The sequence below is a fragment of the Branchiostoma belcheri genome, unplaced genomic scaffold (assembly GCF_001625305.1).
Source record: "Branchiostoma belcheri isolate BF01 breed outbred unplaced genomic scaffold, Haploidv18h27 scaffold19, whole genome shotgun sequence".
NCBI lineage: Eukaryota > Metazoa > Chordata > Leptocardii > Amphioxiformes > Branchiostomatidae > Branchiostoma > Branchiostoma belcheri.
Genome location: NW_017803379.1, coordinates 3167343 through 3195265, shown reverse-complemented (window position 1 = coordinate 3195265; position 27923 = coordinate 3167343). Strand labels below are relative to the sequence as shown.

Genomic DNA, 27923 nt, shown 5'->3' with positions numbered 1-27923 from the left:
CAATAGTTTGAATGTACATCATTCGTACCGTCGACCCTTGAAGTTTTCAAACCTAGCCAAGGCCTATAAAAATGTTGCGATTCCGGTTTATAGTCCAAAAAATGTGGTCGGTAGATAGTGATTGTCTTTGTCTTTTTGGATGTTTGGATTTTGGATGATTTGGATGAACTGCAGCTGATCCAACAAATACAGTTCAGCAACTTAGAATTGAAATGCATCATTTCCAGGACCCATCGACCCCGTTTGCTTGTGGGGAAGGGACAAATATCTCACCCGATTTGGTAAATAGAAATTTGCTTCTTAAAATGACGTTTCATACCAAAAAAAACTTTTTGGCCTTCCCAGCGGTTAACCGGAAGCACGATGTATTTTTTCTAGGCCTTACGTAGCTTCCACAAGGCGTCAGAAGAGGATGGAAAGATTAGAATATGGCCAAATAGACAGAGAACATACCAGGGGAATTGGTCCGCTAACTGTACTCAAACTGTCTATTAGGCCATTTTCTAACCTTTCCATCTGCTTCTGAAGCCTGGTAGAGGCTAGGCCTTATCACCGTACGTGTCATCTGAACATGGTCGTTTGAAATCTCCATCCACCAATCGGAAGGCCTCTAGGAATTCGTTAAAGTCGATGCAACCGTCGTGGTTAAAGTCCATGCTATAGGCCATGTCCCTGATGACGTCATCAGGCAGCGGCGTGTTGATGTGTTGAGACAGGATGTGGCAGGACTCTTGAAATTCGTCCATGGAGATAAACCCTGACGGTAACAAGAAATCAGAGGTTTTAAGACTTCCGTGGGAAGTGTTTGGCCGGTATTTGTGTATGTATTGGGACTATGTTGTATGATGGGGAATTACCCAATTTAATGACATCATAGTATGGAATAGGATCATCGATGGCCTATGCTCCGCACGGGGCCAAGGGCCCATAGTAAGTATAGTATGGAATATTACGCCATAGGATTGTATGACGCATTATACAATGTTCTGTGTTTCATACCATGACTACACAGTACACATTCCCGGCGACCTCTTACCTCCCACCCATACCGGATCACAACCCGGTCAATCAACTGAAACCAAATGTCCGCCCACGCACTTCCAATCCTCGCTGCTTAGGACACGATACATACAAACCCTCAGTGAACCAGAGCCACCCAAAACAATACTTCCGAAGAATACCTGAGTTATCCTTGTCCATGGCTCTGAAAATCGTCTCCAGTTCATGACGACATCTGTACATGGCCTCGGAAAAACTTGTCTGACATGAAATAAAAAAAAACAGCAACCAAAATCATTATATATCTTTCCCCTCTCTTTTGCAAATCATGAAACTTCTAAATTGAGAACTGCTAAAAAGTTGAGGTATCTCTGTTTGTTTATAAGATAAATTATATCAATATTGAAAGTCAAAAAGCTGTATCATTTGTAACCATAGCTATTGCCACAACGGTTATGTCAAACAAGGGAGATACAGTGAGATTCTCACCTCTTTAAATTTGTGTGACACATTGAAATTTTCAAACAGGCTCTTGTAGTGAACCAAGTCCCGATCTGGTGTCGTCACCAGCTGATGTTTCAGGGCCCTCCACGGAAGGTCAAGGTTCAGAACTGACGTCATGGTGTCGATCCAGTGACGTAACGTTATCACACCTACAGATTATTGTAAATAGATAGATAAGATAAAAGCCTTTATTGTACACCCATGCTCTATCGATATCGATATCGGCCAAAGTAAGGGTATACAAATACAAAAGTAGAACCAAACGTAATACATAGGTTCGGCTTCTTCTCGTCTCTAGGTGATGTTGAATACATACATTGTAGATTGAAATAGGTTTGATTGTCATAGTCTGCAGGGTCAAAACGCTAAAGAAATGTAAACTTTTAAGTACTAATCATGAATTCAAAATGTACTCTTTTCTAAATCATAATTAAAAGAATATTTCTATCGCTAAAAGACTTTGAAAATAGCTTTCAAATCGGTACAAGAGCATTTTTCGTAAAAGCAATGGTAACGAAATAACGTGATATAAAAAGTGATTCACTTCTAACTACAAAATGCTCTTGAAAGTCAAGCTAGTTACCTTTATCTGAAGGGTCCATTTGACGGAAGGCATCCATGAGGGCAGTTTTGTTTGCATAGCATTCTTCCTTCAGGTACACGATAGCTGCGTTTTCAATGATGCTTAATCTGCAGTGACGGGACAAATAAAGACAGGATAGTCAGATAATCAGTATTTTACAATCATGTTACAGGGGTGTACAGAAAGTACGAAAAGGAGCGAAAAGATGCGAAAACGGGCGAACTGGAGAGAAAGGGAACGAAACGAAAGAACCTTGAACGAAATATGAAGCAACAATTGAGCGAGATACGACGTAGATCGCCGATAGCACAAAATACAATCAAATGGAACGGAGTAAAGGGCTAAAATACACAGAATCTTGTGGTTAATGTATGTTACGGTTATGGTTCCATATCTGTAATATGCATGCTGGTGGATTTATGATTCAAAGCACACTTATACACACAATGAAGAAATTACGTGCGATGACGTATCGGACAAACGTCGAAAAAGTTAAAGTGTACAAATGGACTAAATTGAACTGGCAATTACACCACAGGTTTCACCACATGAATGAATGAATGAATGAAGCATGGTTGTAAAGTATTTGTATGTAATACATTACATAATCACAAGTAATCTCAAAATAGGTAAAGATATTAAACAGAAAATAACGGTATACCAAGGAATCACTACTACAGATACAGTTACATCACCGAAAGAACTTAAATAACGTACATGGTACAGGATGAAATAAGTGAGAAATATTTAATAAAACCATACGTCTAAAGTATGTTGAGTTGCTAGCACCTTTCCGACCTTTGTGACAGTGCCATCTCCCTCTCTGTGTGGAAGGACGTGCACATATACTGTACCAGACGGGGCTGCAGGTCCGACCCGATCTTCACGTACGCACCTCGGTTACTCCCCTCCTCGTAGTAGTTAGACGCAGAGAATATCGTCAGGACCTTCATGCATAAAGAGTGAAGATGCGGGATGTCTACATGTGTTCTTATTTTATAGCGTTAGAGTTACACGATCACTGACCACGTTTGTCCATCAGGGGCAGAACTATAGCTCTATATATAGACTGGACGCAAGACTGTTGATAGTGATGAATTGCATATCATACAATCGCCATCATTTACCATAATTACAATCCGTCAACTCTTTCAACGTTTCGAAACAACTTGGCCCCTATAGATTAAAAAAAGGATGTCCAAAACTACACCACTTCCCATAAAGAAACCATGAGCCTTGCATGCCCAGATCACGAAACTGAATTTCTGCTACAGTGCAAGAAAAGCCGGCAGGGAGTCAGAATCTAATAAATGCTTCCTTAGGTCAATATCTAAATACATGCCAAAGTTCATGACGATCATTCCATATAGCTTATTCAGTTATGCTGCTAACCACATAGAGACGTACAAAAACATAACCTTCTATAAGCGAAGGTGATACAAATACACTGTAACAATGGTAAATTCATCAGGGCATATTGTTCAACAGGGCATATATAGTTCAACGACACTGGAAGCTATTTGACAAAATTAGTCTGAACACCAGGAAGCTTTGCTCTTTGAACTCTTACACAATAACAACTCCTAATACGTCAATCGCAAAATACTTAAACGTACACCCGGGGAGATCATTAGTCTGGCAAATGCGGTGTACGTACAGACCTAGACACCAGCGCAGTTGGAGGTGCGAAGCTTGCTTGGTCCCGAAAACGTTAACTATCCTTAGCGGAGGAAAGACGTGCCCCGGCTGACCGATAGCTTGTACCTGATGCTTACAGGTCTGCGGATGAAGTACACAAACTGCAAGTAAGTGAGAAGTAGTTTTTGATGAAAGGTTTAGAGACGGGTAGACGGAATGTATGTAAGAGGCAGTGCAAAAAAAAGGGCAGCCATGTTGTTCTTGCTTCTCTTGGCAGCTGCTTGTGCTGCCTCAGGTGGCCGACGTGTTCCTCCTTGTAAGGCAGCTGGGTGGCCAGAGTGTCGTGCCTCAGGTAACAGACAAGCCCTACACCTTTTCTGACCTTCAAAGGTTCATGTGTCCTGTGTGAGGGTCTGGGTGGGGACGTTGCCTCTGTAAGTCCCTTCCCTTTCCTTGCTAAAGTCCATGCAGTGGCAATAAGAGGATTTAGGTACTGGACATTTCGGCACCTGGACAGTTCGGCACCTAGACACTTCGGCACCATCTAGGACGGTTCGGCACCTGGCCAAAAACGGCTCGGTACCTTTCCCAGGACGGTTCGGCACCTGACCCAGGATGGTTCGGCACCAAGCCGCCAGGACGGTTCGGCACCTGGACAGCCCGATACATTACTGTGAAACGGTGTTTAATCTACCTGACCCTATCGCGAAAGTCATACTATCCCATATCTTTTATTTAATTACTACGTCCGAGTACGCAACGATTTTGTTGTACAACAATAAAAGCAATATGGAAGAGGCAGTGTTGTGGTCCCAGTGTTGTTAGTTACTGTTGCTAGGGAGGTGTCCCACGCGCGGGAAAAAACATCAAAACATTAATGGTAAACAATCTACAAAGATGAATATTGCATCAAAATAACATTAAACAGTGACAGACTATAACCTTAATATGTCTGCCCTGTTACAACTTTCAAAGTTTAGTTTTCATTTATTAGCCACAATGATGAAATAATACAGTTGGTATCTGTTCTGCATAACATATTGGATGGCTTCTTCACTCCTTGCTTTTTTTACATAATAACTATCTTCGCTGGAAGTCATAGAACGGTTCAGCAATCAACAGCAGCATTCTGTCATTGTAGTGCCGAACCGTCCTGAGCATGGTGCCGAACTGTCCAGATGCCGGAGTATGCAGGTGCCGAAGTGTACAGGTGCCGAACTGTCCTGATGCCGAAGTGTCCAAGTGCCGAAGTGTCCAGGTGCCGAAGTGTCCGACATCCGAGGATTTCCCTTCCATGTCCTGTCGGCCAAGAAACTGGCACCGCTCAATCATTCGAAGGTCCACACTTTGGCTCTGATAGATGCAAAGATCACCGATGTGGAGAATAACACCTTCGCTGGGTTTTCCGGTCTGGCAAAACTGTCCTTAGATTCTAACAGGTTGGCAAGTGTTAATCAGACCTGGTTCACCGGTTTGGAGAATCTCTTGGTGCTGACTTTGTCCTAACAACAACATCAGGCGGATAGAGCCTGGGAGTTTCGTGAACCTAACTCGCCTACATGTCTTGGATCTGGAGAACAACTTGTTACGGGCTGTAGACCCTTCCTTGCTCTTTGGACCTAATTACAAAGTTGCGCTGATCCTGATTCTGAGCTCGAATGCAATCAGTAGCGTTTCCCGGGGGTCATTCCATCACATACACCTGGCCTGGTTAGACCTGGGGGACAACGACTTGTCATGTTTGGATGAAGATGTGTTCGGGGGACAGTCCTGGCTGAGAAGGCTCCATTTTAGCAGCGGTATGTTGGCATCAGTCCACAATGCAATGCCACATAAAATGACGTGGAGCCTACATCGGTTAGTCAGTCCCACCAGAGGGTCAGTTACAGTGGTTGTGCAGGTACCCAAGTTCCTCTTCTGTACCAGGCACGATGCTTATGGACTGTCGTTTGGGTGGGTGTTTGATTCTTCGGACAATGTAGCCGGTAACACCGGAGTGGTCAACCCTGGCAAATGCGACAGTGTTTTGGATACTTCTATGAGCACGATCTCCCTCCAGCCTCCTGTGGTTGTCCTGGCAACCGATGGCTCTCTGAGTAGCGACAAACCGGACACCAACACGCTTGAGCAGTGCAGGCAGGTTTGGGAATACGGCGGGGGCATCGCAGTGCCCCTATGGATGGGAAACTCACTCTTCCGACTGGTTTCCATGGTCACCGGGAACACAACCTCTGAAGGTGTTGGCATGTCATTTGTCAAGAAACAAGACACGGACACACTCACCACCACAGATTCCAGCACGCACAACACCCACACATACACAAGGAACATCACCTGCATTCTTCTCACCAGAGGTGAGCACACAATGTTCTTCACCGTCCCCGAGCCGGTCCATGGCCACCATGGCCAGTGCCAGACCTACACAACAGAAACCTCTTACACAACCGGTACTAATAAGCACTCCAGTAGCCCGACACACTACCCTGACATTACTGAGAAAGACAACACATCTTCAGAATCGAGGGACTACTACTCCACACTTCATGTGATGAGTACCACACTTGGGCCAGATCTAGAGGTGGTTCAGGCACCAGGTCATGTTGTCATCCCAGTTGTTGTTTCCGCAGTGGTCGTTCTGGTCGTGTCGTTCCTTGCAGTGTTGCTGTGGAAGGTGTGCGCAGCAAGGTTAAACGTTAACGCTGAGGATGACAGGGCCAGCGATGATGCACACGTTTGGACAATCCCCCCTGGCATTACCTTCCCCGGCTTGCTGAGGTCCGCTTCCCTCCCTGCTGCATGTTCAGACAAGATGGCGTCGGATGACGCAGCCTCTTGTAGGTCATTGCCCGCCGTCCTGCATTCCATCGAACCTACTTACAGCGAGATCCCAGATGACGTAGCTTGTGCCCAGAGGCCTCTGCCTGGTCTCCCGCACGTGTACTCGGAGATCCCGGATGACGCCGGTGTGGTCCGGTCAGCTTCCCTCCCTGTGCGCACTCGTGGGGCCGCCCCAGATGATGCAGCGTCCTGTAGGTCATTGCCAGCTGTTCTACAGTCCATCGAACCCACCTACAGCCAGATCCCGGATCACATGGCCGCTGCCCAGCGTCCTCTGCCTGCTCTCCCGCGCGCATGCTGGGAAAGACCAGATCACGACACTGCTGCACGGCGCCCTCTGTCTGTCACACACCATACCTACAGTGAGATCCCGGATGATGAGAGCGGACCCATGCCTTTCTATGCTGATGCAGAGTTTTTGCTTCGTGTCATCACAAACAGGCAACTGAATCGACCGGCCTTCCAGAGCCACAGCATTACTCACAGCAGTAGTCAGTCTCCACAATCCATGGCCACGTATGGATCGAGTGGAGAGACCAAAGGCCAGCGTAATCCCTTCTACAGAAGCGCCTCCGATGTCAAAGGTATAAGGGCCCGCAGACAGCTGAGGACAGCTTTGGTATCCCGGCCTGCTGACCAAGGCGTAAGTCACTACGCCAACACCACAGACGCAATCCTGTCCAGAGGTCAGGACGTCACGGTTGCTCACATTGCCCTCCTCACACTGCCTAACACCTACTGGCCATGGGAGATCCCAGGGGAGGGAACCCGTAACACACCACAGCGTGCCTCCCTCCCCACCGTCACACTACCTAACACCTACTGGCCATGGGAGATCCCAGCAGAGGGAACACCTAACACACCACAGCGTGCCTCCCTCTCCACCGTCACACCACCTAACACCTACTGGCCATGGGAGATCCCAGGGGAGGGAACCTGTAACACACCACAGCGTGCCTCCCTCCCCACCGTCACACTACCTAACACCTACTGGCCATGGGAGATCCCAGGAGAGGGAACCTGTAACACACCACAGCGTGCGTCCCTCCCCACCGTCACACTACCTAACACCTACTGGCCATGGGAGATCCAAGGGGAGGGAACCCGTAACACATCACGGCGTGCCTCCCTCCCCACCGTCACACCACCTAACACCTACTGGCCATGGGAGATAACAGGGGAGGGAACCCGTAACACACCACGGCGTGCGTCCCTCCCCACCGTCACACTACCTAACACCTACTGGCCATGGGAGATCCCAGGGGAGGGAACCCGTAACACATCACGGCGTGCCTCCCTCCCCACCGTCACACCACCTAACACCTACTGGCCATGGGAGATAACAGGGGGTGGAAACACGTAACTCACCATAGGAAACAATACTTCACCCACAACCTATCACTTGATGAGATCGTAACCCTCTATTTCACCATTTCAGGGTGCAGGAATAACAGTTTGAAAGCGGATATGACCAGAAAGGCAAAACGTATTTTCATGATTTTTGGTATGTAGGTAGCGTTTGCAAAGATGTACACAATTAAATACAACTTATGAAAATGATGGCTTAATTTGCATAATTAATGGGAAATTCTGTAATTCCAGTGTTTCATGATACATACTAGTAAATGAGGGCACAAACTGGACCTCAGCAAAAAAAAATCAATAGAAAAATAAATAATTGAATTCGTGCGACGAGAACGGCCCCAGAGTTACCATTCGCCAAATTTGCAAAAAGCTCAAAATTTCGGTATTTCTGATGTCTATCTGCACCAAACCTGTACTGGTCCGGGTACTGGATTTACACATGTGTACATGTTGGGGTATGTAGATTTTCATTTACTTTTACCAAAGTATGATATAAAGAATGGCAATTGTTTCTGAACAGTATTTAGTACATCTACGGTTCCTAACGTCTGAGTGGTGCAGGTAATATAAATTTCAAATTCGCAGGCAATTTTGTGTTTTGAACATGCAGAAAAAGGTATTTTGAGTCTTGCACAGGCCTATCTTATCACCCTGAGGGCTGAGAGTGACATGCAAGAAAAATTCCAGAAAACTTTGCAGAACCTCTTTTATTTATACTTGAGCAAAAGCATAAACTAAATATAAAACAGGGTTTTGTTTGCAAGCGTTGCGTCACAGCGTTCGGTGGCGTTTTTGATACGGCTGCAACCTGTAGCAAATTAAATTCCGTTGTTCGTAGCAAGGCTTCAGCAGATATACATTTTTTATAGAACCTATCACATATGCCGTGAATTCGGTGTTTTAAAACTAACCACCACCACTGGTTTCCCCACAAAAGATGCAAAGTAACAGAGAGGGTAACAAGACCCAAAAAAGGCAATTTCGACACAAAAAAGCACATTCCAGCACGTGCAAAGCGTTACTCTAACAGTTCAGTGCCATGCATAGTGAACTCTTAGCACAATGTATAAATGTAAAGATTGGTTCATTGTATTCATGGCTTCACCACACCACGAATTGGGGAGTTGTAATTTCTTTAGAATTCAATTTTGAAATTGGTGATTGTGAAAACGTGATTTTTGTGTGTGGAAGTATTTTAACTGTACCTTAACATGATGTGGGATCACAAGAAGAAATCATTTTTAAAGGGGACGCATGTGTTTTTTAATTAAGTATTGGACAGGACTGTGTGTACCTGCCTGGTCCATTTTTGGTACGGGGGATGTGGTGAAGCCATTTGCTGCATTTGCTCCCGAGCAAATGTCTGCCTTTCTAGTTTACTATGTATTGCTATTGATTGAGGATATGTTTAATGTCGTATTTTACCATGTGTGTAGAAGATTACATTGATTTTACCATGTACAGGCCTAGTTATGTAAGTTCTGATTGGTGGCATGGACTGGCTGCTAAAAGATTTCAACCAACAAACCAGTCATATATGGGGCCATATATAGACACGTGGGCCAGTCCAATTGGGAGGGGGAGGGGCGATCAGCTAAAGTGATGTCAGAACCGTAGTGACTTTTATTAGGAAAGGGTTCGCAAAGTCTACACTCTTCTAACAGTTAACCAATGAGCTGTGACTGTCAGGCCCCAAAATATATTGTAGGAAAGAATTCAAAATCAGGTGAGTGAAAAACGTGAATGCAGCAGCCGCTGTGGTGATGTAAAATGTTCAACTCAGCCACCGGCGCACCGTCAAACCCAGACTTAGCGTCGTTACCGAACAATTAATCGAGATTTACCACATTTCTGAAGGAATTGACATAACAGGTGGCTGTCACCTCGTCAAAGATGTCAAACTTTAGACCAGAGAGTAAGGTTTGAACCACTCACACCGGGAAGGCCAACTGCTCTTTTCAATAACTTAACGTGTTCAATGTGTGGCTCGCCTATCCGACATGACGTCCCTAACCGAAGCTAGGTACTCATCATCATTTTACACCTGAGTCAAGTGAGGAAATAGTTGTAAAGTGTCTTTCCAAGGGACACAACAACAAAGGGGCCTGACAGGGATTCGAACTCAGAACCTTCGGACTTTGAGTCAACTACAAGACCACCTTACCACCTTACAACTGACTGGTCCGTTCAACACTCGAGGTTGTCAAACAGTGCAAATGTCTTCATTATTCAACACACTAACATCGTGTCGCCAGTTGAACTTGTCTCATATGGCTCTTTCTTCGAATCGTGCACAGATGTTGTTCATCTCTCTGTACTGGTGTTCACAGAATAAAATCTCACAGAATACGTCCGAGGGAACGGCAACAGGACAAGGCGAACGTTCATCCACCATACCTGCTGCTTGCTTTAGTGTACAATTTGGCAAAAAGATTCATACTTGTTATACCGAGTCTCTGATATGTCACAGCTCATGGTCGTATCTCTACTGTTTTACTTTCTGTTTGCTAATCTATTGTTTGCCTTAGAGGCTTCAAGCTTTTCAAAAATATATGTAACACATATAAGAACTCGGTGTCTGTAACTACATCAATGATGTTTGTAGGCAAAGTTATAGCGAGTAGGATGTATGATAACACCAACCATAGTTCTACCGAAAAACACCGAAGTAAATGATCTATGTTCAACGCATAAATGTAAGTAATGTGTTCGTAGGCATGCAATTTGGTGCTGCCAACGTCTGAACCTATGTTATGAATATGTAAATAGTGGAAACTACCAACACGAAGCTTATCACTGATAGCTTCACAGCTCACCATATAAAGACGTTCCAAATGTAAAACCAATTCACTGGTCACCTCTCCTGTGCATTATTATATATTAACAAACTTTGTGTTATATATTAGGAAATAAATTGATCAGTGTTATTAATGAACACATATGTCGGGGAGCTGGATGTGTGGCCTTCTAAACTTACATGTACGTATGTAGTCAGAATAGCAGTCACGTAGGAACCCCCCATGAGGCCCATTTTTTTAAACCTGACCCTCGTCACCCCTATAGTAACGTGCCTACCAAAATCATGAACACACATCCGGCTACATGAGTTATGTGCCACCTACATCCACAGTCACTCCACCATACTAAGCCAAACCGAAAACATAACCTTCTTACGAAGGTATTTAGACACCTGCTGTCTACATGCAGGTAATATAGTGTTGTTGCTATCTAACCTATCAAGTACTATTACACATAGTATTACGTGAATAATTTCATCAGGTTGGTAAATGATTATATAGCAAAGTTCTTAATTCACAGCCACTTGTTTAACAAGAGCAGACGTTTCGATAGCTGTCTGTCATCTTTATCATGGCAATTTTTGTTAGGCCAGTCATAGTTGCCATGATGAAACGTGGGCTCTTGTTAAACAAGTAGGTTAAACACGACTTTGCTACTCAAGTAATGCTTACACATAGTGTGAATATCACGGTAAAGGACACTGATTAATGTTAGACATCGAGGTAAACAATATTCAAAGATAATTTAAACTCTACTACTGGATAAATTACGGCAAGGACATCTTTAATTCCGGACGTTACGAGTGGCATTCGTCACTCTTCTTCAGCGTCATAGTAAACAGTAAAGAACAAACGTACACACAACACACACGAATCTTGAGGAATAAAAACACGTTCCTCACCTGTCCATTGTGGGTGAACTCGTATCCCTCGTACTTGCACTCGTGAGACCTGATGATGAGCTGCATGTCGTTCTCCTTGAGGAACTTCCCGGTGACGTCAGGACCGAAGTAACACCCTCCCCCCCGGAACGTGTTAGGACCACAGCCAAGCTTCCCTCGGGGGTCACTCCACAGGAGGTCAAGGATCTACAGGGCGCAGGTAGGTTTAACATTATAAGGGAAAAAAAGTAAAGGTAGTACCGTTTTGAGGCCGTAGGGGCAGTGGGTTGTTGACCCAGTGTTTCTAGAGCATGATATTGGATGGCGGAGCCCATCCCTCTCCTTCAACCGCCTTTTACCTCCCCAACCGAAATCAGGCACCCAGTTTTCACCTGGGTGGAGAAGTGACTTTAGCAATCGTCCAACCAGGAAGTTCTTTTGATTCGAACCCATAACGTCTTGATCTCGTGCCGGCTTACCTGTCTCCATTCCCGGTCTAGTCTCTCCCTGCCAGTCAGGATACCTACATACCGGTCCTCGTCAGAACTTGGAGGCATTAAGGCCGTTATGAACTGAAAACAAACACAGGACAATAGCAGCAATTTTGCGATGATAAATTTCATATCGTTGTAGGGTTTCGAAATTTCTATAACAAGTTATAAATTTCGTTCAAGATGTTTCCACAAAATTGACGCAGGGCACCGCGCATCAGTTTCGTTTCAGACCAAAGCCAAGGCTATATGGACCCCATGAAAATGATATCGTGGTTGACACCCAGCTGCTTGGAGGTAACACACAGCAGCTACGTACACATATAGACTAGAAGTTGACCCCCAATGTTTCAGAGATACAGGGTCCTACCTTATGCCTTTCTAGGGAAGCGATGCATTCGAGGTCTGTCGTGTCTGAGATCCCGCCGTGAGCTATAAAGATCTTTTTATCTATGATGGTGGCGAGCGGGAGCCAGCTGAAGACGTCTCGGAATAGTTTCACCAGGACTGACGCATTTTTCTGGAACGGGAGCAATAAAGAAACCACAAACTGTAAATGTATTAACCTTGGCCGTAGTTTTATTTCGCGGTTGAAGAGAAAAGCAAGTTTTCGTGGTGTAATCATATGTATATAATTTCTCGGAAAACAATTCTGTAATACAGTAGAACTAGAAAACGCACATACCTTATATTTTATTATAATCTCCTTAATAAATCCGTATCTGGAAAAGAGAACATATATTTATATTATAAACAATTTGTTGACACGTAGTTGCTATGTGAAGGTTAGATATTGTCAAACTACGGGTACAATCTTTTATAGGGTTTACCTATGGTGGTTACCAGTTACTTGCATTAGGATACTCTACAGTGGTAGTGTGACGATGTGTCATTCCTTACACACCGACCTTCTGATAGATTGACGCTAAGTTGGGCAGCTTATTTTGGGATATACATTAACGGATAAAACAATATCTGATCTTCCCGGATAATGTTGTAATGCCAGAGTCACGACCGAAATGCCAGAGCACTTTGTTTTGTGGTACAGAGGTTATTATCGTGATTCTCGGATAACAGCGATCTTCACATGGAAAAGATACACCTGAGAAGAGGTGAGCACGTCGGCAGAACGTACTGCGCCTGCGAAAAAAACCTACTGTACTGTGCGTATAGCACTTCGGCAGAACGTCTCAGAGAAGGGGGCGGGAGTAACTGAATTTTGTCACTCTTGTATGTATATTACAATTTCGGAACGTTTGGGACCGCATTGTTACATGTAGAAGGGGTAACAGCTCGATTCAGTGCACAGTGAACCAGTCAGAATAGCCCTGATGAAGATGACAGACGGTCATCTTAACGTCGGCTCTTGTTAAACAAGCTTAAATAGTTGTGAATAGATAACTTCAAGAATATTAAGACTAGCTTGAACTTGAGATGAAGACAGGCCAAACAACGTTCTTCTATATCTTTTTAAAACTCGCATGGCCGTCATGCATAGAACTCACTGACTGACTATACCTGAGGTTCATGTTGTAGTCCTCATGATTCCCTCTGTTCAGAAAAACCTGGTACGGGTAGACTAAGAGGAAAGCGAAGAGCAGCAGGGCGGTTTCCACGGAGTGCGGCCCGCGGTCCACGAAGTCACCGTTAAAGACGTACGGCGTTTCCGGGGAAGGGAGGCCGTTCTGGGAAACGATACAGAAATGTTAATAACGTGCATGGCAGTTCACTTGTGTCATTATTGAGTTCTTTATTAATTAATTGCAAGTTCATGCCCGAGGGCTAATTGCAAACAGACATTGACAAGAACAATGAATACAGAATGTAGTGATATAAAACTATATGGGGTTGTACGTATAGATCTACTTGTTTAACTTACTTATATCTCTACTTTAAAACTAAAGCGACGTTGGTATACAGGATAAAGAGTGGATATTCATAATATGAATAGGAAAGAGAAACGTGATAACTGCTATGCTATTCTGTTAGTATTATACTATTCTAGCCGAGCTAGTTTGAAACAATGACTGACTTTCTGTATCAGCACATGAACGAACTTGAGATCTACCCAAATTTTAACCAAATTATAGTGGAACCTACCTTATAAAACACGACGAAGAGATCGTCAAGACTGCCATGTAGATCGCCTGGAACCGGGAATATATGGTATTTCATATTATATGGAGAGAAAGCAAATCGTACATCAGATGTATAATCTCCAAGCAGATCCTACCGTGCAAGACAGTATTCACCGGTACTCTGGCCAATGGATAGTGTCTTGCCACCGTAGGATCTGCTTGGAGATTACACATGTAGGGATAACTTTCGCACACAGGAGTACACGAATATGGATCGATATTCTCCAACAGAAAATGATGCCAACGATGTATAGCTCATTTAAATACAGTTTTTCTCCTTCGGAAGAGTCAAGATGCACTACGTACCACATATGGTTATTTCGTGTAATACTCCGGTGGTTGCTTTGTTTATATTACCCATCAGCCTCAGGCGCTTGCGTGCTTCATGCAGAAGTTGAATCGCATACCGGGCATGTAGAGCCTTAGAAAAGAAAGAAAAAGAACTAGAAAGGTGACATTTGCAAAGCAAAGACATTATTTTTACCTTAACATGGACTAGATTAATAAACTACTTATCTGTTTATTCAATTCATGCTCAAACACATTCATATGGAGACCAACCCCTCCAACTCTGTAATGTAACCCAACACCACTGGGTGTCTGCTACAGCACCAGTTACCATGGTGACAGCCGTCTGTTCCAGGTCATTGACCTTATAAGTTTTAAGAAGAAGAAGAGCCCGAGCAAAAACGTTTGTAAATATAATCGCGTATTGTTTCTGGACTACTCTGTAAAAAGTGCGGTGAAATAATGAAACTGTCTTCTTACCTTCTTTTCTCGGAAGTACTCCACCATCTGTGTGACCTGCGTCACCGTTAGTGGAAAGTGGAGTCTCAGTCCGGTATATCCCGGGGGAACTGTGATGTCCTCGTACTCTGCCGCCAGGTCTGCCTCGGATTCCTCCTCCTCAGTTCGCTTGACACCTGCTCAGGATGAGCAAACATTACTGTGAAAACTTAAAACTGTCGGCATAAGTTAGCAACTTTAGGAATACAATCAGCATAACATGCTAGTGTGTTAATTACGCCGAGGGGCAGTTACGCCGGCTATACAGATACAGAACATATGTATTTCAAGTAAAATATAGCAGAGGTTGCTCTTTCATGAACCATATTTCTTATCCATCTTCAGTTTCTGCTACTATTTAAGTATTATAATCATGCGTTATATTTACTTCATTGTGTGAATGCCTGTAGAAAGATCATACAAGATGTCTGACCTGTTGTTAGGTCCTTCTGGAGCAAGGCTGGGAACGGTGGCTTTTCCTCGGCTTGAAAAGACAAAAAGAACTTTAGCCAACTGCAATCTAACGTATAGAATTACAATAGAATTGCAAAAGCACAGTACAAAAACTATGGCAGGTGTTTTCACTCACCAGGGTCGCCTATATGGTCCATCATATCAATGAAGAAATTATGTAGCTGCAAAATAGAAAAAAAAAAACTTTCACGGGGTTGGTACAATCACACAGGGATAGTGGTGCATACCGGTTCACTGGACTTGGATCCGGACTTGTAAAATGTTTAGGTTCAAGTCCAAAAAAACCTAAAAGTCAAGAACCGAGTCCGGACTTATTACCATAAAAGACCATTTCACATACCCCTTTTCTTTTTAAACCACCTAAAACCTTCCGTAGATTCCAAAATCTTTGCTGCAAAATGAAGAAAACATTGCCATCGGGCATCGTCAAGTACCAGCCTCCATGTTATGTGGCCAAAGTTTCACCCAGACAACATTGCAAGGTTGCCAACATGCGATTTTGTATATGCCATGGGTTTAGGTCCGGACTTAAGTCCGGACCTGAACCTAAACCTCTGGACTTGAATCCGGACCTGAACCTGAAATTGGGTTTAGGTATGCATCACTACACAGGGATATTCTCTATGTTTTGAAACAAACCGTTGCTTTACGTTAAGTGTGTAAGACGAGCTACTAGAACTGTGTCTTGAACGAATGTACTTTTATACCCCGTGTCCCCCCAGTCAGTGTGGCCTAACCACTAGTGACCGCCGTACCTTCAATTGGTCCTGCTCGTTGTGGTACTCTATGCTCTGAAAGATTTTCCAGGTGCACATGCGCCGTGCCTCCAGCCGGGCCAGGTACCGGCGGTACCACCTCTGGATGAGGATCGCCGCTTTTATCGCTGCAACAAACCAGTTTAAACTCATTGTACCGAAACTAAAAAGTAGAGTGGATTCATTCTCACAAGCTATCTATAACCTACATCTATCACACCAATATCCATCCGTTGAATTGACTTGAGGAGTATGTGGTAAAAGGTAGCGTGGGTTCTTTCCTCAAGCTAACCGATCTGTCTTTCGCATCTATGTGGTATCTACTTTGCGAGGGGGTGGGTGAAAGAAGCCATCTACATCAGGGCATTTCGCTCAACCGGGACGGGGGGCGGTACCGACTTCCGACGAACTTTGACCCAGTGCTGACGTCACACGTGGCTAAAAGCCACATGTCCACAGCACTTGGGTCATAAAGTTGATGAAGACTGAGCGATTCAGTCGAGAATGTTTGGTGAGTTATTTTCGTTTTGAGTTGGAGAACAGTTTAATTTTCTTCATGTAATTTACCAAGAACTCAGATGAACTTTCATGTTAGTATGTGGTATCATGCCAGTTATATGCTCTGGAAAGGTATATAAGTGAGCGCCCCATAAGCTGGTGTCATTCTGTGACAGGCTGAATAAATATGCGGCTCCGAGTGATGGGCGACTGTGGTGTGAAACGTGTCGGTTAGCTTGAGAAATGAATCCAAAACTTCTTGTACCACAGGTGTTCAACAGTCGGGAATAGCAATATCATCTCGTGACAAAAACACTATCTACTACACTATATCAAGTTGAAACTGTACAGAGTAGTTTACCTATCGGTTTACCTATAGATGTAGTAAGATTACACATTCTAGTATCACTAATTCTACTTCTGCCAATTTTACTTCTGATTTCCAATCCGAGCTAGCGTGGTACGAGTATACCACATGTCCACACAACTACTTGTAATAGATGAATATAGTATGATGCCAGAACAACTGAAAGAAACGATAAAGAAATCAAATGTTTGATTGACTCTTCGGACCATTTTGTTGGGGTTTCATCTGAAACGGAAAAGAAATATGACCTTTCCATAGATAAAACTATGGGTGTACAGAAAGTGCGAAATGGAGCCAAAAGAAGCACAAAGGAGCGAAAGAAGCAGGAAGGGAACAAAAAGGAACTACAAGGAACAAATAGAAACGAAAAGCAGCGAAATGTTGCGAAAAGGAACGAAATGGAATGAAATTGAACGAAATATGAAGCAAGCACTTTCTTATTTTGTACATCGCAAACTTACTAGCTGTCTGCTGCTGTATATTCGCCGATACTCACTTTTCACTGCACTCATAGAACTGCAACTCTCTGATCCATCAGGCCGAATGAATGAATAAGTGAAACGTGAGTATATTGCATTCAGCTGAAACTGGTAAAGTAGCGTGCGCTTCCGCAAGCGCCAAAGAGTATAATATGTTTGCTTGATTTGTACATATTCTATGACCAAGTGTCACGGTCATACGTACGGACTAACCAAAGCCATCGTGTAAGGAACATTACAAGGATGAAGAAAGAGGGATAGGCAACAGAAAAGATGGGAGGGTAAAACCAGAGATTGAATGGACAGGCATGGCACTAGGTGAAACGTTAAGAAGAACAGAAAACATAAAAGGGTGGAAAGATCATCAGTGGTGTCCAATAATTAGACTAAGTAATATTAGAAGAGATAAGAGAGATATGACCTGATTTACTGACAGATAGAGAAGACCCATAGGCGAAGGCCCATCCTGATGACTATGCTTTAAACATAAGTTTGGAGCTCGCCCCAATAGGATAATTGTCTATTCCAATCAACAGATAGCAATTTTCTATCTGTTCCCTAATATCTAGACTTGAAAACAGCGTGAGCTAATTTTGGGACGCCAATGAACAAACATTCGCGCGTCAAAATATGTCAAAACCACTCAGCGGGTAGAGAGGCCTCTGAAGCATTTGGTTTCACAGGTTGAGGCAGGAGATGTTCCCACGACGCTCGTTAACCTTTCCCGTGCACGAGTCAGGAGTAGCGCGGGGAATTCTGCACATGTTCGGAATGTTGTGTCGCACGGAGGACGGAACAGTCCTCGTTAAAACGGCAAATCCGCAATAGGAAACTGGCTACGACTTTTAACTGATCCATACTGATAGTTACATAATATTCCTCTAGCGATATTGACAGAATTATTTCCTTACGACAATTAAGGTTAGACATCCAGGTAATGATATACATAAGTTAACGTTGTTACTCAAATTGTTACTCAAACAACTGGATAGGTTGTCAAAATCTACCCAGTTGCTTGTGTAACACTTTCATTGTAAATCAAGCTCTTATGTATAAATGTTGATAAACGATATCTGACAGGCATGTTGGAGAGTGTTCGTACTTCATCGGTAACGTTGGAATTTCTTCAATGCAGCAATCGGTTGTTGCTTTTAGACAAATGACTACCTCTTTATGCTATAGTTACAGTTTTTCCATTGTGTGTCCTGTTTTCTCTTTCTTTTATCCTGCCTGCCAAATCCGAGGACAGGCAGAACATATTTGTGAAGCTTTTTAATGTAGCAAACTCACCGCAATTAATGTTACCATATTCGCATATGTGTACTCTAGATTCAGAACTGCATCCACAATTTCGGATACTTATAACTGGCTGCAATATGTATATTATGGTCAGTTTCTTAATAGTAAAAGGAGATACGATAATATTTCGAAATATGATATCACTTAAGCCCGTATCCAACGACTCCACTCAAGAGAAATGTGCGTTAACGACGATGTGTGCATTAGCTTTCAGCCATGGCGTTTCACAGTGTACCTCATTCTACTGTTACTACGGTGGGCAAGCTACTGATCTACAAACGGCCGAGTAAATAGCTGTAATACGTATGATTAATGTAACGATTTTTCTGATCAGTCGTAATGGTTTTTCCCCACGCAGAGTTAAAAGCTTTGTGCAGCCAATTCCGGTCTCTGCGGCGTGCTAGCCGGCTGGTTATTTCGCACATGTGTTGACAGCCGCAAACGCCTTTCCTCTTTGATGTTCACAGATGAATTGAGGGTACAGCATGGAATATAACAACCCATTAGAAACAATTAGTGCATTCAGCCTGCAATAACGTTAAAGGCCTGGCTGTGGGTTATTTGCGAGTATGTTATTATGGCGACCTCATTTTTTATTCATCACTACCAAGTACCGTGCCCGGAACCTGGTTTGATGTTTGATAGGGTTTCAAAGCACATTATTACATGTGCCTACCGGGTATGGACGAATTGAAAGGTAAAGTACAATACAAACATCAGGAGAGTCGTGATGTAGCTAGCCCGAAGGCGTACGGCGCGGAACTAGGGAACAATTCATATTTTGAAAGACTATTCGCTCAGTTTTGATAATGATCAATATTTCTCCCGACTACATCTTAAAATAAAATAGCAACGAAATGAATTTCTGTAGAAAAGGTTTCAGGTGCTCAGTAGAGATATTCTGGCCACGGGAACGTGTAGTAACGTTACATGTAGTAGTAAGAAAGAAGCGAAACTTACCCTTTTCAGACTTGGTCATCCTAGCATTCACGGATATGCCACAGCCCATGTTTTGTAGCGGTGTCCTGATAACAGGATTCAATCAGGAAACGTCTGTCGGTGTGCGGATGTGATCATGTATCCGACACTACCTGTTGATGACGATAAGGATCCCTCTCTTCACAAATCGCTCCGGTCCTATCGCCGCAACATCTATATTTCATTACGGCGGTGACTCATGCGCAACTGTGCCCCATGCAAATGGCCCTCATTACGCGATCATCGATGTCAAACCCTCTTCCACGTACACGACGCGTCCTTCCGCATCATCCCCCAAGCCTCCGCGGATTGGAGAAGTCACCTTGACAATCGTGCGTCTGGCAGATGAGGAAACTCCGCTGAGACGTGTACCGATGACTGCCCTATACCACCACTGCTGCAGCACTCACGTCCGCCGGGCGATACTATTGTGTTTCCTCCGTTGAACCGAAGTGTTCTGAGAGGAAATATAATTTCATGGTCCGGTCGATGAAGGCGGTTTCCTATCGTTTCTAGATGCCAAGATTGGCCGTTCTGTAATATACCGGGCTGTCCACGGTCTGTCGATAACGGCTTATCTTCTCTTCGGCGAAAAGGACGAAGGAAACTCGCGTTTTTAAGCAGAAGACGGACGCACCACGTATACGTACTGTTCCCCGGTAGCTGACAGGCTCATTACGACAGTACGCTCTCTCACGTTGGATCAGTATAGCCGTGGGTAAAAAGCACTTAGGTCCGCGGGTAATCCACCAAAGAGCAGAGGTCCCGCGTGGCGCTCCCAGCAAAATGGATCTTTCACTGACCCTGTGTAAGACGGGAGAGATTTCTGTTGGTGAGAATATCTCGTAAGAAAATATAATAAAATGTGATCCCAATTGAGTGGGCCACAGATGGCAATCAAGTAGGAGGTAGGCGGTACGTAATGTAGACCTTAACAATCGTAGGAGGGTTGCTAATGTGTATTACGTTTCCTGATACATTTACAATACAGTGTACACCTTGTTTTGTGTGATAAAACAGAACAAGTAGACCGCCGTAGAAGGGTGTGTAACTTTGTGATTATAGGGAATAAAAAGCGCAGCTGCGTGGGCTTTTCGAATTTCCCATCTTAATTGAGTACACGCCTTGGTTGCCAGGTGACGATAATCGTATAATTGAACACGGCATAACCGCGGTCTTTGGGGGCGCTGGGAGAGCGAGGTTTATCCTGTATTGCCTCAGAAGGCTCCAGTTTCTTCAGGGTCAAATTGAATGACTCTAAAACGCCTTACCTAGTACCTGAGAAGTTTAAAGCCATTTGGCCTGTAATGGGGTGCCTGATAGTGACATAGGTAGTAAAGAGAATGACATTGCAATAAGCATGCTGACCTCAAAGCTACAGATTCCATCATTAACGTAGTTTATGACCCTATTGTCGCCATTTTGTCACGCCAACCTGAGTGCTGAATGTATAATTTATGTTTGGCCTTATACGCAGTTCGCGGTGAAAATCCTTTGAAATTTGTCCTGGACCTGCGTCATGTGGACTCCATAGGGAGAGTACTATGACAGGTCAGGTTCCTGTGCCCATACAAATTCCGTAAAGCTTGCCAGAAATATAAGACTACATAGCACCATAGGCGACCAATTCAAGGCAAATATAGGAAATGTTATATGCTACCTTATAACGCAATATGACCTTTCAAAGTGACTCATATTGCCCTACATACTGCTTTTGATTCCGTAGAATACAGTTCATTGACGTAAATGGCAAAATACACCAACGCAGTACATGTCCCATTGTGGTAGGTTAAAAGGTAAAGGTAGTTCCGTAGCCTTTATGAGGCTGTTACAGTGGCTCATCTCGTCAACATGGCGTGGTGGTATGACAAATACACGACCTTTGCTTTTCGGTCAACTATGGCAGATGTGACGGTCTAGGCTGTATTATTAGCACCTAAGCGTTGTAAAGGTCAGTGTGAGTAAAGGTAGTTCTGTAGCCTTTAGTTGAAACAGTGGGTTGTTTATCCACTATGTCTAGGTCAAGGTATTGGAAGGCAGAGCCCATTCCTGTCCTTCCACCGTCATTTACCTCCCCAACCGAAGTCAGGCACCGAGTTTACACCTGGGCGGAGTGAGGAAAGCCGTTTAAAGTGCCTTTCCCAAAGTCACGATGTCTAGCCAGGAATGCAAGGAATCGAACCCCTGACCTCTTGATTTTGTGTCCACTCAGCCATTCGACGCCACATTGCATGGTGACCTATCCTCCATTTAGTAAATGTGTTCAGCCAAGCACGTTCCTGTCTCTCCATCAGTGAGATTATGTCCCAGTCAGGAACAGCTGGTAGTTGTTGCGAACATAAGCTCCTAGTGCGTAAAAGATTTACCGGTAAGGCTACGTAAAGGCCACGAATATCGCACTACAAGGTCGTACAATATTAATAGAACTACTGACTGTGAGTTAACGGCTAGTAGGGTTGTCACTACACTTGAAAAGAAAAGAAAACAAAATGTCGGATCTAAGAAAGCCACAGAGGGTGATTTCCACAGGGAAAATGGCCATCATGGTCACTGAAGTTTATCTTGAAATTCGTAGTTTTGATCTCTCCATCTCATTTCAACCTCCTTGATCTTACTAATGTTGCCAGCTGTGCCTACTTGGACATTATCTCGCTGATGGAGAGAAAGGAACGTGCTTGGTTGGACACATTTGCCGGACAGAGGATGAGCCATCATGGAATGCGATGTAGAATGGCTGAGTGGCTAAGGCGAGTGGACACGAGATCATAAAAGAAGTTCGCTTGGTTTTGCATTCCTGGATAGTCCCGCTATGTCATTGGGAAAGGCACTTAACACGACTTTCCGCACTCCACCCAGGTGTAAAATGGTACCTCACTCCGGTTGGGAAGGTAAAAGGTGGTGAAAGGAGAGGGATGGGCTCGGCCTTCCAGTACTGTACCCTAGACGTGAATCAACAATCCACTGCCCCTACGACCTCAAAAAGGCTACGGGACTACCTTTACCTTTTAACCTACCATTATGGGCCATCACTTTAGCCAAAGACCTTGCTTGAACTGCGTTGGTGTATTTTGCTATGTACGTCAATCAAAAGTAAGACTATGGGACTACCTTTACCTTAACGCTAAAATGCTAACACAGCCAAGCCGATCAAATCTGTTATAGTTCGCCGAAAAGCAAAGGTCAAGTATCTATCATAGAAAAACGCCATGGTGACAAGATGAGCCCATGATTTTACAGATTTATTTAACATCAGAGCAAGCCTCAGAAATAGATGTGAAAGGCTGCATATAAGTCTTCAAGATCGTGCCGGGCTTACATGGCATTTCTACCTCCGTGAAACGACATTACATGTTGATCTCTACTGGCTAACCTAGTCTGGAGCTGTTGAAAGGTCGATTGAGACGCATACATAACACATAGTAACATTGTACGAGTACGTGTACTTGCGTACTCAGTAAACACCCTCAGGCGTGTGGAGCGAAAATCCGAGACGTTGAATGAAAAACGATTTATTTTCTTGATCGGGGATTCAAGACATTTAGGTGAAGTACTTAACTGCTTGATTTCATTAGTAAGCTAATTGTTTTTTTTTCCAATATCCTGGTTACCAAACCAATTTAGCTTCCGAGTCTCTCTTGTCCTCTCCGCAAATAGGGCAAGGACACATACACAAAGATACCAAAATGGCAGCTTTTAGCGTGCAGGGTGTCTGTTGAGGATCTCCATTCACATTTTCCAAACATTCTCATTTTCAAATGTTTTATCTGTAGTCACATCATCTCAAATTTCTTGATTTATCTCCGCCAAATTCATATAAAAGTCACAATTTACCACTTGTAGTACATAGACTTAAAACTCATGAGTCATTTACCGGTCGCTTTTTCAAATATTTGTGAGGAATATTGGGCCAACCTGTACAAAAAGACTTGTTTCAAAAGTAGTCAAAACAATGGAAGTTTCATCTCCAGCTGCAAACATAGTTACCGTCTGTCAGAAACAGTTGGAGGAGACCTACATCTGTACATCTGTACTCTCCAAGCAGAGGTTTGGGCTTCGGATTATTTTTGGCGTGTTTTTCTGCTCTCTTTTTTTGTAATGGTATCTTGGCAAAGGGTAACTACCTATCAAATGTATACCGCCTGGCAAAAAAGTTGATACTGTCTTTGCAGCCTCTGAAAGGTCTGCTTGGAGATTACTACTAGCTAGGCTACTGGCCAGACTAAATGTGGTACATACAATACATGTACACTAACTGTTACTGACAAATACAAACATGTACATCCCAAAGACATAGGCCTATCACCACACTTAGACAGCTGGTCAACCTTACGTCGTTTGTCTTTCACACTGACATCTGAAAACTTTTTTGCAACTCACCGTCACAGATTGCATACTTGCTATGACGCCATCTTGTAGCAAAAAAAACGAAGATATAGTTGATCAACCGGTTTAAAGTACACAATATCCTGGCCTTTGTTACATTTCTAATGACAGATTAGCTCTGGCTCTCCTGTAGCTGATAACGATCTCTAATTGTTGTATGAAAATGAGACAGTCAAGGGAATGAAGTCACGTCAACAAAGCCGATAACATTCACACCTAATGACAAATACACAACTAATGACATCCCCATGGAAATCACCGCATCACATCGCTACACATCAGGGAATTATCTATTCAGATTCCTATGCGTGTCCTGCATGTCAAGTTAAACTTATGCATTAAAGTCATTCCAATCTGTCATGTCAATTTTAAAGCTTAGTTAGAGTGTAAATAATTCGTGTCTTAACTGAGTTCTTCATTCTTTAGAGTACGGAAGAGAAACATGTCGAGTCAAAAATGATTCGAATCTGTCTTCTCAAATTTAAAGTTTTAGATCTGAGTTCAAGAGTACTTTAAATCTCTATTTCTACCTATCCTTTTTCCAACTTCTGAGGTCAAGCGTCAACAGTAACGTTATATGTCAACACGGCTCACGACGGCTTTCACAGTGTTAACAACACCATATGCTTTGCTAAGTAAACCCGCTACTTGTAATGGCTTTTTTTGTTACAGAAAACATGTCAATGTTAGGAAGTGAGTTTTGTAATCAGTGAGCATCTATTAGAGTCCCATTGCAATCCTTGCTTTCTGCTTAGAAAGTTTCTCGAATAAGAAACTGTATGGAAATTTTAACATGTACATCACGATCACCTTGATTGAAAACGACTGCTTTAGAACTCAACCAAAGTTCTGAAGGTCGTTTGCAGATCACCAAAAATTTTTCAAGGTCTTTCTTTACCTTAAACGCCCTGTTATCACCGAGGCTTCGCAAAGTAAAATACATGGTGGCTTCTCTGTAAACAGTAGTCCGTAAATACACAAGAGGGAGGTTATAGCGTTACAAGGAGGTGTGTGTTCCCTGATTATTGACATGCGATCGCGACACACATGAGTAGTCAGCCCGTTCAGTGACACGTTACCGATACGGTTCGCTTAGCCTGAGCTACGTACCGTAGCGTAGGAACGAGTGACGTAAAAGGTCACGAAAGTCGGGAGAACAACACGGGCGCCATCTTTCTTTCCCACCTGTGGACTGACGGAAACATTTGTTAGTTACAGGAGCGCTGCTACACGGTGAGCAACACGGTTTAATGATTTACTAAATACACTACGCTGAAGCTAACCTCCGGGTACCGGTTCAAATGGGCTGAAGTGATGCCCAAGGGGCCATTTTATAACGTTATCACATGTGACGCAGTGAGAAATGGGCCACAGGTACATGTGTTCTCAGATAACCAGGTGGACAATGTAGACAGGTGATTAGCGTAAAATCTGACTAAGATCCAGGATTTAGATAATCATTTATCGAGATTTACTACATATTGGAAGGATTAACATAACAGGTGACTATCACCTTTTCAACCGGGAGACAAGACTGTAAGTTCTGAACCACTCACACCGGGAAGGACCCCCTACTCTGTTTGATACGTGTGGTGGGATCTTTACTTAACGTACTTGACAGTCTGGTGCTTGAGGTGTGGCTCTTAGCTACACATTAGTATGTATATATGGTGAGATATCTCTTTAAATTTTGTATAGTGTTTAAATATGACCTGTCCTTAGCTTGTAAGAGCACAATGTACAATAAAGGTCTTTCATCATGATCACATGTCCTTCCAGCAGACGTCCAGCAGCCATGTCGTATAACGGCTCGTGTGTACTGGGTCTGGGCTGGACGTTTATCGTGCTGGGGTCCCTCAGCGTCATCTTCGGGATCGCAGCGGACGCAGCGTTCATCCGAGACGGGTACTTCACCATGCACCAAGTCAGCGCGCCGATATGGAGCGGGGTTCTCGTGAGTGGATCTACATAGTATAGAATCCTTCTAAAGTACATCAACTCACTTTAGACATTTCAAGGACATTTCATCTCTTTCCCGGCAGCTTTGAATCTATCTCATCTCATCTAACCCTTGGTTTAATTATCTAACTACTGGGGTATCACAGATGATTTGACAACCAGTTTTCTCCATAGTTCTCAGTTTTCTGTTTCTGATAGTGTCATGCTTTCTCTGATGTTATCAATCTTTTTCGTTGCCTGCCCCTCTTTCTTCCTCCCTAGACTGCTCCTTGCATGATAGTTTTGGCCGGTCACAATGGCTGAGACACGGAGCCAAACCAATCCAGTTTCCGTTGCTTTACTACATGTATTATGAACCTGTATGTTTAGTTTTACACCCAACGTTTGACTTTCTTTGTTTAAAACTATACAAGCCAGGAAAAGGTTACACGTGTTGATTATATGATAAGAATGGTGTAAATCCGACAGTGCAATTCTTGTAAACTTTTAATAATATCAAATCATCGATGCATCAAGTGCATCAGTGACATCCGTTCATGTTTTTTGCAGTCATGACATGTTATTTCACTACAGGTCATCGTTACTGGCGTCATTGGAGTGTTCAGTGGCAAAAACCCTACAAGCAAAGGCTGGGTAAGTAAACACAAATGTACGAATGTCAGCATGAAATTTAAACTTCTGCGATATATTTTGCACATTATGTATCTTAAATGAGAAGCTAACGAAAATGATTTGTGTAGTAACTGTGTAAAGGCTGACCTAAGACTTACTATCGATTTATCAAATTACAACGCACGACAAAATGTACTACGTAAAACTTTCCTGTTTTCCTGAAGATGGCGGCGTTCTTACCGCTCAGTATCTGCGTGATCATTGCGTGTCTGGTCTGCTGGGCCGTGGCGGCCTCTGGGATATCTGTGGATGGAATATCCTGCAATTACTCCTGGTGGGGATTTATAGGTAGGTTATGCACGTTTCTGTGCGTTTTGTGTGTGTGCATGTGTGTTTCTGTGTGTGTCTGAGTGTGTGTTTGTGTGTGTGTGTGTCTGTGTGTGCGTGTGTGTGTGTGTTTCTGTGTGTGTTTCTCTCTCTCTCTCTCTCTGTGTGTGAGTGTGTGTGTGTGTGTGTGTGTGTGTGTGTGTGTCTGTGTGTGTGTGTGTGTAAGTGTGTGTTTGTGTGTCACGGTTTACTTGTGTTTGTGTGTCACAATGTACGTACCTGTGTGTGTGTGTGTTTCTCTTTTTCTCTGTGGACATGAATGTGTTTGTGTGTGCTTGTTTATGAGTCACTGTGTAGTTATGTGTGTTTGAGTTGTATTGTTTTGTGTCGTGTGTGAGTGTGTTCATATTGAACCAATGCTTCTTCCTACCACACCTACAGCTACACCGCTACTAGCAGGTGCAGCGCCATGCAGGCTCTCCACGGTGTGAACATCCTCCTGGGGTTTACAGAGATGGTTCTGGGATTCGTCACCTCCATCCTCTGCTGCGTCGGCATGTGTTCATCTAACGACGTCCAGCCGGGGGTACGTCACTCTTCATACCTAATATAGATATAAATAATAACACGTTAATAAATGACACGTTACGTCAATGAAGGTTAGACATCCAGGTAATGAGATACACAAGAAAATAGTTCCTCAAACAACTGGATATATACAGAGAGAGAGAGAGAGAGAGAGAGAGAGAGAGAGAGAGAGAGAGAGAGAGT

General features: G+C 43.6%; 2 protein-coding genes across 3 annotated transcripts in view; one reads left to right on the top strand and one right to left on the bottom strand.

Annotated features, from left to right (window-relative positions):
* Positions 1–142: 142 nt before the first annotated feature.
* LOC109467770 (serine/threonine-protein phosphatase with EF-hands 2-like) lies at positions 143–24510 on the bottom strand. The gene is made up of 18 exons (XM_019765822.1): positions 24249–24510; positions 19854–20675; positions 16251–16378; positions 15611–15656; positions 15455–15505; positions 15004–15158; positions 14542–14656; positions 14198–14244; positions 13616–13782; positions 12783–12819; positions 12468–12617; positions 12086–12178; positions 11628–11813; positions 2876–3033; positions 2087–2193; positions 1489–1652; positions 1182–1260; positions 143–757 (listed from the first exon to the last, which is right to left on the bottom strand). Exons 2-18 carry the CDS (start codon positions 19900–19902, stop codon positions 540–542), a joined length of 1950 nt encoding a protein of 649 aa, XP_019621381.1. The 5' UTR covers positions 19903–20675; positions 24249–24510; the 3' UTR covers positions 143–539.
* Positions 24511–25402: 892 nt separating this feature from the next.
* The window catches only part of LOC109467837, a 4422-nt gene continuing 1901 nt past the window's right edge, over positions 25403–27923 (top strand). The window contains exons 1-5 of one of the 2 annotated variants that reach the window (XM_019765924.1): positions 25403–25487; positions 26037–26208; positions 26787–26846; positions 27050–27159; positions 27609–27738. In XM_019765924.1, the coding sequence (XP_019621483.1) occupies positions 26050–26208; positions 26787–26846; positions 27050–27159; positions 27609–27738 (459 nt within the window). In that variant the 5' untranslated portion in view covers positions 25403–25487; positions 26037–26049. Of the gene's footprint in view, positions 25488–26036; positions 26209–26786; positions 26847–27049; positions 27174–27593; positions 27739–27923 lie in introns of those variants that run through there. The other variant, XM_019765923.1, reaches the window with a different exon arrangement.

Excerpts from the sequence above, each read along its gene's own strand:
- LOC109467770 (XM_019765822.1), bottom strand. The coding sequence starts at position 19,902 with ATGGGCTGTGGCATATCCGTGAATGCTAGGATGACCAAGTCTGAAAAG. Across the intron at positions 3,034-11,627 it reads AGTTCACCCACAATGGACAG|GTCCTGACGATATTCTCTGC; the intron begins GTGAGGAACGTG and ends TTATGCATGAAG. Across the intron at positions 2,194-2,875 it reads CTGTCACAAAGGTCGGAAAG|ATTAAGCATCATTGAAAACG; the intron begins GTGCTAGCAACT and ends CCGTCACTGCAG.